The sequence below is a fragment of the Mobula hypostoma genome, chromosome 4 (assembly GCF_963921235.1).
Source record: "Mobula hypostoma chromosome 4, sMobHyp1.1, whole genome shotgun sequence".
Taxonomy (NCBI): Eukaryota; Metazoa; Chordata; class Chondrichthyes; order Myliobatiformes; family Myliobatidae; genus Mobula; species Mobula hypostoma.
Genome location: NC_086100.1, coordinates 40,431,685 through 40,447,321, shown reverse-complemented (window position 1 = coordinate 40,447,321; position 15,637 = coordinate 40,431,685). Strand labels below are relative to the sequence as shown.

Genomic DNA, 15,637 nt, shown 5'->3' with positions numbered 1-15,637 from the left:
GCATGGCAGAAAAACTATAAAAAATACACCAAAACTCGGCTAAAATGTGAACTCTTCAGTTTCCAACAAGCCATGAGAAGCATACAATATCTAAAACTTGAGAACTCAGAATACTTAATGGATAAAAATCAAGAACTGAAAATAATTAAGCAGAGCACTGATCAAAAACCTTGACAATCTTTATGTTATAACGGCTTGAGTTAGTAAAATTCACTAAAATTTAGAAATCAATTACTCTGCAACATTATCTGCAAATGCAACATTGAAAGGACCTTTTTTTTGTGAAATCCAAAATGCTATGAAATAGTAACATTCAATTAGTACTTGCTTTGCCACAATAGATATTCTTACCTAAATGGTTGAGACCTAGGCCTAATGGCAGCCACCTTGCATAAGTGTCTTTCAACTCTTGCTCAGATTTTTTCGTTATAGCTTCCTTGATGCTGGTATTGACAGCCTTATTGCAAGAGCCCACTGCAATCATTCCACATGCCAAAGCAGTCACACCTATTACCTAGAAATTATAATTCAAATCAAATAATGAGACAACTGATCAAAATATTAAAGTTTCAATCATTTAATTTAATTTTTAAACTGGAAGAGGGCAGGAAGTCAAAAAACTAGTTCAATAATACATGCTAAATTTCAACACATTATTAAAGCCCACAATTGCCATTTGTTGTAAGCCCTTGAATTTCCTCCTTTAGTAATGGCAGAATCAAAGTCACTCTGCCATCTATCAAAAACTAATATTCAATAACTAGGTCAAACCAAAATAGCAATGAGTGTACACTTAAATTATTGCTGAATGGATCAACTAGCCCCGTCCAATGTAGCATTATTTCAAATACATTTAGTCAGTCACAGTCAATTAAATAATATCTCAGGTTTTCAATACTGGGAATTGCTTTTACCATACCTCCATGCTAGATTTAGAATCTTGAATCACAGGAAGCAAAAGAGCCAATACATCTTCCCGATTGGATCCTGCATAAGCAAGCCCAAGCCTGCAAACCATAAAGTTGTAGAAATTATACAATGATGCAACTTACACAAATGATAACTCTTCTGAAAGAGTAAACTTTAATAATTATGTATTCTGCAGTTTAGTACATTTCAGTACTTCGGCTCATGAAGCACATTCCAATTGTGCAGTCACCAGATAGTCCTCGGTGGATTCTGTTGACAGCAGTGTATTGGCAGTGACCAAATGGGCTCCACGTTACAGAGCTTCATGGTGGTTAGTGGTGAAGTACTTTATTTGAGTTTTGGGTGCAACCTGTAGATGGTAGCTACTTCTCTCAGGACCATGAGGGTTTAAACTCTTCTGTGATGGTTTTGCCAAGTCTTTCTGAATGGGATGGTTGGTGTTACTTATGACTTTTTCTGACTCTGCTGCACCTCTGTTTGACAACTAGCAACAGATATGATGGCCTGCTCAGTGAGGGCTTTACGCAAAGAGCTTTACCCAATCACAACACTAGGCAGCGTCAAGCATGTGAGAGTTGAGGTACTAAAGTATATATTGATTCCCGCTGCGGGTCCGACTGAATTTTCCGGGGGAACTTCTCCCATAAAACCCGATATTCCCGGTACCTCTGACATTCAGTGTGGCCGTGGCATCCCAGGTTTGAAGTGGAACACTGTGTTTCACTCGGGCTGTGTGTGAGTGAGAGAGAGTGAGACCGGTGGGGTGCTGAAAGTCTTAAGTAAAAGCAGAAAATACTGAAAACACTATGGTCAGTATGGAAAGAGAACTAGTTAACATTTCAGAATCAGGACCTTTCATTAAAATTAGTAAAGAGGAAAAAAGTTAGTTTAGGCCACAGAGCAGATGGGATAGGAGGACGGGTTGAACAAAGGGAATATCTGTGAAAGGGTGAAAATGTGGCACTTGTGGAGCAGTTTAAATCAGATTAAAGGTACGGCATGTCTAGGAGGCCAAACTATACAAAGAAAGTATCGGTCTTGGAAATATTCCCTTTGTTCCTCCAATCATCGCCCATTCCCTTCTCTGCTACTTAAATTAACTTGCTTTTTCCCTTTTCTGATAAAAGTCTCTCAACCTGAAATGTTAATTGCTTCTTCATCCACAGTAATAGCCTGTGCTGCTGAGTGGCTCTAGTGTTCTCTGTTAAGGACAACTCTGCCCCAAAGCCAAAATAAAACATGTATAAAGTTTCACAAGCTACGTTCACAGACATTGTCGAGGAAATGCAGCTTCTGAGCAAGTGGCACAGATAGCATCCAGCGTGTTGTATCAGAGACGACACACTGTGGTCACCTCAGAACATCAAACTACCACTGGCAAGGTTCAACACCACCCACAAATTGTATACAGCAATGGCAGCACTGGAATTTCCAAATAAAGCCAGAATAGCATGCTACTAAGAAACTACAATAAACCTGACATAGCCTTACACAATAGCCTTTAGATGTAGAGGATGCAAGCTGAGCATTAACAAGGAGCTTGCAAAGACTGAAATATTTTCTACTTGGGCTTGCAGAAATGGTTGTACCCATTAGGAATACCTCACCTCTAATAACCTTGCAAAGCAATTATTGGCACATGTGAAGAAGTCAAAGATTGACCTTGCTCCAAAAATTAAAAAAAAATCTGACTGGTAAACAAGCCTTTTTCTACAGTAATTACTTTAAGAACGTAGGTCACATCTCTAAAATGGAAACAGAACACAAGAGAGGGAAAATAATACATGAACATTATAAATTTAATAAAAACCTAAGTTCAGTTATGTAAAAACTGAGGGAACATGACAAAAATAGAGATAGGAGTGATGCAGTTTCTATTCACAGAACTGAATAATTTCATTAAAAAAATCTCTCAAAAATACTACGTTAATTATAGTAAGGCAATGTTAAAACACTACAAAAATCTGAGTCATTCCAGTTTCAGGGAAATTTCAATTTGCTAAGGTCAGTCATGCACATATGTAGCTGTTTAATTTTAGATGCTTTATTTATGATTTTAGTTATCCTATTGTCACTCAAATATTCCATTTGGGTGCTACCAACTGGATTACCGGAAAATAAATTCAATAAATGATTTAATTATGAAGTGTTATATTTCCAAAATGCTGTCTTTGTAAAGGAAGCGCATACAAATAGAGCTTGATCAAAAGAAATAATTTTTTATTATTTCTCTGCCACAGTTCAAAATATATCTACCACATAATACAGCAAAAATTAGTAGGAAGTTAGGGGACTGGGAAGCTTTTAAATACCAACAGAAGGCAACTAAAAAGTCATTAATGTAAAGATGAAATACGAAAGCTAGCCAGCCAATAACATTAAAGAGGATAAGAAAATTTCTTTAGATACATGAAGTGTAAAAGAGAGGCAAGACTGGATATCGGACTGCTGGAAAACAATACTGGAGAGGTAGTAACAGGGGACAAGGAAATGGTGGATGAACTGAATAAGTATGGTGAATAAGACCCTAGCAGTATGGTGGAAGTTCCAGGTGTCACAAGTTACCATTATTAGAGAGAAGGTTCTTAGGAAACTGAAAGAATTGATCTTTCAAGAATCACTAGATTCTGGAATGGTTCCGGAAGACTGGAAAATTGCAAATGGCACTCACTCTTCAAGAAGGGAGAGAGACAGAAGAAAGGAAATTATAGGCCAGTTAGTCTGACCTCAGTGATTGGGATGATGTTGGAATCGATTGTTAAGGACGTGGTTTTGGCGTACTTGGAGGCACATGATAAAATAGGCCATAGTCAGCCTGATTTCCTCAAGGGGAGATCTTGCCTGACAAATTCGTTGGAATTCTTTGAAGAAATAACAAGCAGGATAGACAAAGGAGAACCAGTTGATGTTGTGTACTTGGATTTTCAGATGGCCTTTGACATGGTGCCACATTAAGCTGCTTAACAAGCTTTGAGGCCATGGTATTACTGGAAAGATTCTAGCATGGATGCAGTGGCTAACTGTCAGGAGGCAAAAAGCGGGAATAAAGGGAGCCTTTTCTGGTTGGCTGCCAGTGTCTAGTGGTGTTACACAGGGGTTTATGTTGGGACCAATTCTTCACATTGTATGTCAATGATTTGAATAATAGAATTGATGGCTTTGTTGCAAAGTTTGTAGATGATATGAAGATATGTTTTGAGGAAATAGGGAGGCTACAGAAGGATAAAAAGATTAGGAGAATGGGAAAAGTAGCTGCAGTTGGAATACATTGTCAGTAAACTTATGGCCATGCACTTTAGTAGGAGAAATAAAAAGGTTGACTATTTTCTAAATGGAGAGAAAATACAAAAATCTGACGTGCAAAGGGATTTGGGAGTCCCTGTGTAGGATTCCATAAAGGTGAATTTGCAGGTTGAGTCTGTGGTGAGGAAGACAAATGCAATGTAAGCACTCATTTCAAGAAGACTAGAGCATAAAAGTAAGGATGTAATGTTGAGACTTCATAAAACACTGGTGAGGCCTCACTTGGCATATTGATGGCTCTGGCCTGTATTCACTGGAATTTAGAAGAATGAGGGGTGACTTAACTGAAACCTATCGAATGGTGAAAGGTCTTGATAGAATGGATGTGGAAAGTATGTTTGCTGTGGTGGGAGTGTCCAAGACCAGAGGGCACGGCCTCAAAATAGAGGGGCATCCTTTTAGAATGGAGATGAGAAGGAATTTCTTTAGCCAGAGAGTGGTAAATCTGTGGAATTCTTTGCCAAAGGCAGCTGTGGAGTCCAATAAGGGGTCCGGGGAAAGGCAGGAGAGGGAAAATGGATCAGCTATCATGAAATGGTGGAGCACATTAAATTTACAGAATGCTGAAAATGGTATTAGGACAACTCCAAATTCAGCATTTTAGGGTAAGCAAAAGAAAAATCAGGCATGCAGTGCATTAACTAGTGGCAGTTGAGAATTATTTTCTGTGCCCTAATAAATACAACACTTACCCAAAGATGGCTCCAATTCTCATTGTATTACTGCTATGCAGGACATAATCTGAGAGAAGAGCAAGAGCTGGATCACACTCATTCCGGACACCAGAATTTACAATACCACATGCTAGCAAGGCACCAGACTAGGGAAAGAAATGTAAATTGATGACAAGCAGTTTGATCAGATGGATACATTGTAAAACCACACTCAGTCAGGCCTCTTTGTTTATTCTGCTTGAAAATGTGACAGAAGTACAGGTTGAGTACCCTTTATCTGAAATGCTTGAGGCTAGAAGTATTTTGGAATGTATAATTTGATAGCTTGGGATCGCCAAACAACTTAGGCTTTCAGCCTCTACCTACAATGTTTTTTTTAATTAAAAGGTTACAGTACACTATATCTGTCTGACTTTTTAAGGCTTTATATAAGGTATAAAAACAATCAGTATTGTAGACTTGTTCTGGTGTTAGATTTTCATCAGCAACAATCTTGGCAAACTCAACGAATTTTTCTGCTGCTTCGTGATCAGCAGATGCTTTATCACCACAAATCTTTAAAAATTTAATGCTGAATCTTTTCTTAAATTTCTGCAACCAGCCTACTGAATATTCAGTTACCTTCAATTGCTTATTCATGATAGATCTTTGTTTCATAACCAGCATACTGTAAAGCGGCATATGTTCACTGCAACACTAAAGAATCCACTCTTTCAGTACAAAATTGAGATCTCATTTTTCGCTTTATGCAGTGTTTTTCTATATTTCATTAATTTCTGTTCATTACATATGTGAAGTCACTTCTCAGAACTGTCTGTGGTGCGCAGAGACCTACGCATTGCCTGGAAACCTTCCCAGTGCCTTGTGAAATTTTCCATTTGTGACCTCATGTCAGTGCTCAAAAAATACATTGGATTTCAGAGGCTTTCAGATTTTGGATTTTTGGATAAGTGGTACGCAACCTGTATAGCTTTTTTCTTTTCTTCTGTGAAGTGATCATCTCAACAGATTATAGGTGAAATATTCCAACTGATAACCACTTATTGCATTGGACAGATATGGCTTAAAATAATGTCTTAAAATATTATGTCTTGTGTCAGAGAACTCCAGACAAAAATGATCTGAAATGAAGCTTGATCCAAAATGCCAATAAAAAAAATCTACAGACCTATTCATCTGCAGTAGCACGCTAACATCCCATCTATTTTAAAGAAAGTCTTAGCTACTATACTGTTAAAATTTTCTAAGAGATAATACCTTCTAATGCTCAAACTCGCCAAAATTTATCCAATAACATCCTCTTCCAGATACTCAAATAAAATATATCCAGTACTGTTGAAAAGTCTTAGGTATCTCAGATTTTTATATACATTTTGTTTTAGGTTTTTTTTTGTCTGTTCTGCATTCGTGTGTCAGTAGAAAAGAGTAAATTCTAGATTTCCCAAAACATTCCTTTTCCAAAAAATTAAATGTTGAGGCATTTTTGTATTTCGTTAAAGAAAGTAACATACTAACAGACCACTTTTCCAAATAACAGTTTAATTACTTTGTAGATATATACCCCCAGTACACAATTCAACAAGCATAACAAAGGAATGTCAATGATCAATGACATAATAAGCTGAATAAACTAAACTGATTAAGAAATGAAATAGAAACAGGTATAGAAGTAATCAAACTGAGCAAAGGACAACCAAACTAAAAGGTGAGGGTATGGCAGATGTGCCAGTTTAAACTTCAAATCACCTATTCTTACACATGGCAAGAGTGAGCACAACCACAAGACACAGGGTGGTCATCCTGCATCATCTCCCAAGCAGAAATTTCACAGCTGACAGGAGTTTCAAGATGTGCCATCCAAACTCTTCTGAAGAAGCATAAAGAAACAGGCAACATTGAGGACCAGAAACACCATGGAAACAGAGTGCAGCATATGAGAGATACATCAAACTGACGTCCCTTCTAAATCAGAAGAAGTAGCAGCTCTGAACTCACTGAATCCAAGTACACCAGAGAAGTCTTATCAGAAATGGTCTTCATGGAAGAGTTGCTGCCAAAAAGCAACTCAAACAGGAGGCAGTTTGTCTGTAGAAGAGCTGGACAGCACTACACGGATGAGTGTCTGCCGTCAATACTAAAGCATAGTGGAGGTTCACTGCAGGTTTGGGGCTGCATTGCTGCAAATGGAGTTGGTAATCTGGTCAGAATTAATGGAATCCTCAACACTGAGAAGTACAAGTAGGTTCTCATCCGTCACGAAATACCACCAGAGAGGTGCCTGATGGGTCCCAATGTCATTCTGCAGCAGGACAATGGCCCCAAACACACAGCCAAGGTCATAAAGAAATAACTTCAGTGAAAAGAAGAACAGGGAGTTCTGCAACAGATGGTATGGACACCACAGAGCCCTGATCTGAACATTATCGAGGCTGTGTGGGATTACCCAGAGGGACAGAAGCAAGCAAAGATGCTTGCAACAACCTACCGGCTGATTTTCTTATAAAACTGCACGACTGTGTATCTAAGTGAATTGATGCAGTTTTAAAAGCAAAGTGTGCTCACACCAAATATTATTTTTTTTACTGTTTACTGCTCTTGAAAGTAAAGTTTTTGATATTTAGAAACTTTATTTCATTATTATTGAAAGCATCTTTGCGTTACATTTTTTTTACATGTGCCTAAGACTTTTGTACAGTATTGTAGCAGCAAATGCATTCGTTGGGCCAGTTATAAGAGGCTGAGAGAAATAGTATTCAAATTTTAAATTAAAGTGTTTTCTTTTGAAAAACAGTAAGACATATTTATCTGATTCATTGATTTCAAGTTATGTGAAAGCAAACAGCTTCTAATCACAAAAATAACTGGCAGAAAAACTTAGCAACCTTTACATCAGTTACAGACCATGAAGTGTTTACAAGGCATGAATCGTTAAGGTATACTAGACAACGGGGTGATCCGTTGGGGCACCCTTTGAGAGAAGGGTAGTGCAGTCTGATGTGACCAGAATGAACATTAAATTTTCCTGAATGCTACTGGTATCACTTTGCTTTGGAAACTGAAGTAGAAAACTCCAGTTTATTAAAGAAGAACGACGTGTAGCAAAGCAAATATAGGTCCTCTTCGTTTAAAGAAGGACACCTTTGATGGCATCATTTCTGGTTTATCTGACACCCTTGTGCCTCTTGTCATTCTGGAGACGTGCAGTCCTTTCATCCCCTGTCTCTTCATCTCTTGTGCTGTTTGTTCTTTGTCTCCGATCCTGGAGACGTGCATTTCTCAGCTCCTTTGTCTCTTCCTCTCTCCTCCTTCTGTGCCTGTTTTTGTCATTCTGGAGATGTGCAGCCCTTTTATCCCCATCTCTTCTGCTGTTTGTTGTTTGTCTCTGATCCTGGAGACATGCATGCCTCTCCTCCTCTCTCTCTTCTTCTCTCATCTTTTTTTGTCCTGACTCTTTCATCCTGGAGTCATGCGGCCCTGGCCTCATCTGATTCTTGTTCTCTCCCTCTTCTTGCCACTTCCCGACGACGTCTGGTGTCATCTCTTGACCATAATGTCCTCCTTCCCTTTCCACGTGGTACAATTAGGCTGACAATAATGCTGGATAGAAGATACAAAGCAGTAACACCAAAGGACGCTGATTATTCTTGATGATGTGATTAGCGCTCACCTAAATGGACGTGATACAGTCATAGCTGTCCTTTGACTGCAGCAAAGGGTTTTATGGGTGTCGAAGTACGTCATTACAATAAGATTTAATTATCTCTTATTGATGGGTGGCAGTTAGACTTGTCCCAATCCTGCACATGCTGATGGTGATTAGCAGAATGTGACCCTTCGAAATAGAGTTGCCCTGCCCTTTTGCTCCGGTAGGTGTCGCTGCTGAGGCTGGCCGTGCACATTTGTCGGGCTGTCATGTCCCGATTTCCATGATGGCAGATTGGCTTACGGGTGAAAGCGAGCCTGTTGATTTTGGTAAATAAGCAATTTTATATGAACATATAACCCTGAACTTTGCCTGCATTCTGTAAGTTAGCGCATTTTAATTCGATTTAGCCAAAAAACTGTGCCCCTGTAATGTACCATTTGCGCTAATTGGAGGTCACAAACAGACAGACAGAACATGAGAGTTTTAGTTGTATATAGATCTGTGATTGCATGATAAGGTATATATTCATACATAGCAATTGTTCCATCCAGTCCAAAACTGACAGATTGGACACTAGGAATGTTACCAGGTTTCTGGGGAATCAATTCAATTAGCAGCAATCAATCAATAATTAGATAAGTAAACTAAAATGGTAACCATGGCATCAACATGGAGAAGGAGAAGGTGGCGACACGACGGCAGCGCACGCGGCCACTTCGGTGGTGATGTCTGTTATCTGTCAAGTAGGGGGCCGTGCACAATTCTGATTTGATGGAGACAAACGTGAGAGTATGGAGGAACATCTGGGAAGCTTCTGAAATGCCTGCTTCACTGCCGCTGCTACTGTGTGGTAACCTGAATCTCCGGAGCAGAAGGCCCCAAAATCCTCAGCTTTCCGTGTTTCAGCAGTCGGGGCGAGGTTGAAGACGCTTGGCAGAGGATGGAGCTTGGGAGGCTGTATCGGAGAGGCTGGTCGGAAGCTCGAAGTTTTCGGACGGATGGACTCAGTGTTGGCTGCTTCCAAGGCATGGGCAAGTTGACGGTGCCTGGAGGTTTATGGCAGGGAGTTTCTCCCTTTTGCCGCCTGCTATCGGGGACTCGGGGACTTTTGAGGCTTTACTTACCGTGCCCATGGTTTGTTCTTCATCAAATTATGGTATTGCTTTGGACTGCTGTAACTATATAATTATGTGGTTCTGTCAGTGTTAGTCTTTGGTTTGTCCTGTTTTCTGTGACATCACTCCGGAGAAACATTGTATCATTTCTTAATGCATGTATGCATTTCTAAATGACAATAAAAGAGGACCGTGTGTTCTCATAATCTACTCTAATCTAACCTAACATTACCTCTTAAAATATTTACTGGGGAAAGGCAACATGAAGTAAATTCATATTTGAGAACTAGCAACTGCCTGCACTGTTTACTGAATTTGTTAGGTGGTACTTGGTGTGGAGGCTCTCCCACCCCCGAGCCCTCAATGTCTTCACTTACATAGCCATGACATGGTATCCGAGGCAGTCATTTCTACTCAATACTGAATAAAATAAGTTTAAGCATATACGTCAATTGACTCACCTTAATATAATCCTCCGATGAATACAAATACTTGTCAATCTGTGTCAGTCCCCCATCAACATCCCAAAGTAGTATCATTCCCAACGATGCTGCAGCACTTAGCATGCCTGGCAACAGACATAACAGATCAATGAAAAAGCTCAGATCATCTGTTGCATTTCAACACCTGTCTGGATATACTCACCATGGTCTTTGTTTTTATAAAGCCATTTATTGCCATCTTCTGTCAGTAGTTTATCTTGACCAAATGCAGCATTCACAAAACCATTAACAAATGAAGAAGCTAGATTCATTCGCGCAGAATCTATCTGGGAGCCAGTGCTTCCAAAACCTGCAATTTAAACAAAAAAAAAATTGAAGCAGTATAATTAAACGTATAATTTAGTTCCAAGAACAATTTTACTTTTTAAGCTCATCACAACATTCTTGCATTAAATATCACTAAACGCATTAATATGTTGTAACTAATAACACTTAAATATTCTAGTATTTTCCCCGTTGTTACTTCCCTCTGCACTGCCCCCCCGCCCCCCCAGGACTATTTTCTCCACAAGTGGGGATTTTTGCCTTGCTCAAATGAACACCTTTCATATGTAAATATTATATTATGTTTTAGTGGCATCTTCAATTTGTCATTGGTCCCAATTTCAACTTTTACTGCAAAATGGGAAAATTCAGGTCCTCTGTTGGTCAGGTGTTGACCATGAATATTGTGGCCTAAGTGTCTATATGATATGCAAGCCAGGACTGATACGGAGAGCAAGCTATTGCCCATGCAGCAAATTCCACACAACTGATTAATTCAGAGGAATGGCAGAGACTGATACAGTTTGACATCAGTGGCGCCAGAGTTGCCAGTAGAACTGCTTTAGGGGCTCTAGCTCCAGAATTTCCCTTGGGGTTTACTCCTGAAGCCCTCCCATGAGTGGGTATAGCTGTAAGGCAGCAGGGGTTTGAGATCAGAGTTTTCTGTCTCCTAGATGAGCTGCCAACTACATCTGGCAAGCCCCATCTGCTTGAAGCGACTGGTTTTAAGGCACCAGTAACCCACTTTTGTCCCTTCTTCTGTCAGTAGAAAGCACCAAGCTTAGTAGCTAAGTCAAACATGAAGGCAGGAGTTGGACTTGGTTGTCAGAGGCTATTTGAGATGCATGCCATTGAGAGCATTCAATCAGTAGTGGGAGTTCATCTCCGCTATCTCCCCCATCTTTGACAAACTTAAGAAGCCAATGGGGGGGGGCGGGGGGAAGACTTAGAGAAGTAATTGTCAGATTTTTACTTCAAGTCTGGTTAATTATACAAACCTCACATATACAAACTCATCTTCAAAGTCCCAGATCTACTATTCAGCACATCCCTCTGCAACTGGAAGAGTGCAATCAATAAGGATTGCTGAGACACCTTCTCCATAATTACTATCAACACTGGTGCCCTGGAAGGCTATGTATTGGGCCCCTGACTCTCATGACACCTATATACTGGGCCCCTGACACCCATGACCATGTGGCCAGATTTTGTACTAAGTCCATTTACAACTTTGCAGATGACAATACTATGGTGGGCCTCATTTCAAACAATGAGACCAGGCAGGAGATAGGTATCAAGATAACAATTTCTCCCTCAATATCAGTAAAGCAAATGAGCTGGTCATTAACTTCAGGAAAAAAGACAGAGCATACATGGCCCTATCGTTATTAATGGTGCCAAGGTAGAGATGGTTGAGAATTTCAAGTTTCCAGATATAAATTTCACCAAGAATTTGTTTTGGTTCAGCCACATGAAAGCCATAGTCAAGAAATCACACCAGCATCTCCACTTCCTCTGTTGACCATCTACGCTTCCACAGACTAGCCATTCTTTCTTTCCCCTCCCACTGGGCAGAAGATGCAAAAAGCTTAAGAATATATACAACCAAGCTCAAGGACAGCTTCAACCCACTGTTTGAAAGATGATCTCTTGATCACTTTATCTATCTCATCACGGCCTTGCACATTATTTGTCTATCTGCATTGCAGTTTCTCTAACTGTAATATTATATTCTGCATTTTTCCCTTTTGTGCTACCCTGATGCACACTTAAGGAATAATCATTCCGAATAACATGAAATTAAAAGCTTTTCACTGTATTTTGGTACTTGATAATAAACAAATTATGAATTTGACTAACAGATCACTTATTGGGTATTTGAATTTGAACTGAATTGACTTTATTACTTACGTCCTTCATATACATGAGGAGTAAAAATCTTTACGTTACGTCTGCATCTAAATATGCAATGTATAGTAATTTATAATAAATAGTATGTACAACAGGATAGTCAATATAACATAGAAATACAGTTGTGTTAGCAAGAGTTAAGCAGTCTGATAGCCTGGTGGAAGAAACTGTCCCAGAGCCTGCTAGTCCTGACTTTTATGCTGTGGTAGTATCCCAGATGGTAGCAGCTGGAACAGTTTGTGGTTGGGGTGACTTGGGTCCCCAATGATCCTTCGAGCCCTTTTTACACACCTGTCTTTGTAAATGTCCTGAATGATGGGAAGTTCACATCTACAGATGCGCTGGGCTGTCCGCACAACTCTATGCAGAGTCCTGAAATTGAGGGAAGTACAGTTCCCATACCAGACAGTGATGCAGCCAGCCAGGATGCTCTCAATTGCCCCTAAAGGAAGTGCTTAAGATTTGGGGGCCCACACCAAACTTCTTCAACTGTCTGAGGTGAAAGAGGCACTGTTGTGCCTTTTTCACCACACAGCCAGCATGTACAGACCATGTGAGATCCTTGGTGAAGTTTATGCTGAGGAACTTGTGCAAGGAAATGTTTGCTTATGTGTAGCTTCTTGGCTTCCAGCGTGGGAGGAGATGGGCTGGAGGTTAGTTTGATGCGGTGGGCTGGAGGACCATTTCTGTGATGTATGATTCCATGACTGAAGGAAGAATGCCGATGTCAGACAGTAGATAAGAACAACATCCATTTAGCATTTTTAGTCAAAGCTCTAAAACGTGTCAAATTCATTACTTACATTTACATTTTTGCAATTATCACTGATGTCCATGTAAGTATAAATGAATAATTTTTGAAGGTCCATGTAAATTCTTTATCAAAGTATGTATTTATTTTTTAGAGATATAGTATGGTAACAGGCCACTCTGCCAAATTATACCCATGAGACCAATTAACCTACTAATCCGATGTCTTTGGAATGAGTGAGGAAACCGGAACACCTGTAGGAAATCTGCATGCTCATGGGGAGGTCGTACAAACCCCTAACAAAGAACATCAGAATTAAACCCTGTTACATGCCCACAGTTTGATCACGGGACAGTGGGATGATGTAATTGTCTCATGACCATGGGGTGATGTTATGTCACATGAGGGCATGTTCCTTGCAGTATTTAAAGAAGCAGCCAAAGTGTGACGCAGTTTTTACTTTCTAGTTTAAGGTGCAAACGTTGTTGCCGGCAGTTTCGCCAATTGCTGCCAGTTTTTGTTTGTTGTACCTTTGTTTTACCTTTACAGTCTACTATTGGAGAGTGAAGACCTTACCAAGGTAGGGGAACAAATGATCGGGTAAAGTTAATGTCGTTCAGCTTCTTGGGAATGATCGACCTTTTTAATCTTCGTTGGGGAAATTGTGGCAGGCACGTTTGAGTTAAAACCCCTGCAAGGTCAGGACAGTTTTGTGCAGTGTCCACCCTCCAGCCAAAAGGTCAGTTTTTTTATTTCTTCGTGACTGTGATCAACAGATTCGTCACTTACTTCAGAGAAACTGTTGCTGCAGTAAAGTCTCTCCGTAAAGACTGTAAAGAAATCTCCTGGACTTTTCAACTTACTACTTTAAGACTGTGCATGAATGAGAACTTGTTAAGAACTATTTCTAAGTTTAACTGTTTGCTCGAGATAGCCGCATAATGGTTAACTTGGAAGGGACTGAGAGTCAATCTGCAGCACAAATAAAAGCCAACTTGACTATGTTAGTAATTACACCACATAACTCTCCTTCCTCTTCCCATGTTATTTTTATTCTATTGTTTTTCAAGTACTCAATTTCACTTGCATCAACAAATTCTCAGTGCCCCCTTGACTGGGATTTTAATGCAATTCACTCACCACAAATTTTATAAAAAACCCTATTAGGTGTCCTCTTTTCCAAAAAACATCTCATCCTGCTCATTATTTTGATGACTGCATATTTTCAGTTTTGGCAAGATCACTTCTACACTTATTCTAGGAGCCATGATTTTGACTGAGCATGGCGGAAGGAAAGTCTAAAAAAATTCTAAATCAGGAAGCTGTATTCCGGAGAATATGCAGGCAACAAATTACCACAGACTGCTTGCTAACTGTGATTTTGTAGGTAGTAAAATGTTGTGCTTACAGTTTTGTTGTTGACTATCCCTTGCTTAAATTGCTGCAATGAGTGGTTCTAGTGATGAGGAGGCTTGAGAACATTATTAGTCAGGAAGCATCTTTTGACAGCACAGTGATGACAGATTCCAATGCCCTGCTAATGAGCAAGAGTAGGATAATAAAGTGGTACCAGATCAAATTAATCCATCTTTTTTTTGGACACCGCATACCTGGTTACTTTTTCAGATTGTTAAGCAGATGTGTATTATAATTGTACAGAAATTGTTTTGGTCAGACATGCCTCATTCAGTAATACAGGTCTTCATCACCATATAGTGATATAGTGGTGTTGTAGAAGGTCACTGTCTTTTTTGTTGCATTTGGTGACTCCAGCTGTACTTGATAACACATGGAGTGAAGAGATAATATGAAAACTTGCTTTCATGCGGAATGGTTGTTGGTGATTTATATAGCTATCCTTCCAGATCTCAGTTCCTGTGCACCATGTCCCCATAACTGTCCACAAAATGAATCACCTCACATTATTGGACTAAATATTCATCCTCGTACTCAGCATAATCAAGTTTAACTTCCCCCTTAGATGTGCATTATCCATATAACTAATGGTTGGTGTCATTTGTAAATTCTGATAAATGTACATTTAAACCAATGTACATTTTAAACAAAGCAGCAGAACGCCATTTCCCACTGGGCGAAGCATGACAACATAGCCATTAGTGAAATGTTATTACAGTGCTAGCATCCTAGATTCAATTCCATGGCTAAGGGATTTTTTTTACATTTTCCAGGTTGGTTTCCTCTGGGTGCTCCAGTTTCCCCCAACGTTCTAAAGTAGTACAGGTTAGTACATTAATTGGTCATATATGTGTAACTGGGCAGTGTAGGTTGGAAGGGCCTGTTACCATGTTGTTTCACTAAATAAGATGTTTTAATTTCTAGGCTTCATTTTTCAAGTTGTAGTCATTTTCAATCCACTAACTGGCCCTTGACATGGATTTATTTCCAGAAATTTATTTATTTTTAAGTCTTTATTAATTATTATTGAAAATCAAAAAATATATTAAAGTAGTCAAATCAACATATCAATATGTACAATTAGAGTTAAACTATCAAATAACTGATTAACCAAGCTAAACAGT

General features: G+C 39.4%; 1 protein-coding gene across 1 annotated transcript in view; it reads right to left on the bottom strand.

The window, feature by feature from the left end:
• Positions 1–15,637, bottom strand: part of psmd2 (proteasome 26S subunit ubiquitin receptor, non-ATPase 2) — an 83,754-nt gene that overhangs the window by 27,920 nt on the left and 40,197 nt on the right. Inside the window, exons 9-13 of the mRNA XM_063045683.1 lie at positions 10,314–10,460; positions 10,130–10,236; positions 4,926–5,053; positions 920–1,007; positions 352–514 (exon numbers count right to left, since the gene is read on the bottom strand). Coding sequence (XP_062901753.1) covers positions 352–514; positions 920–1,007; positions 4,926–5,053; positions 10,130–10,236; positions 10,314–10,460 — 633 coding nt within the window. The remainder of the gene's footprint in view (positions 1–351; positions 515–919; positions 1,008–4,925; positions 5,054–10,129; positions 10,237–10,313; positions 10,461–15,637) is intronic.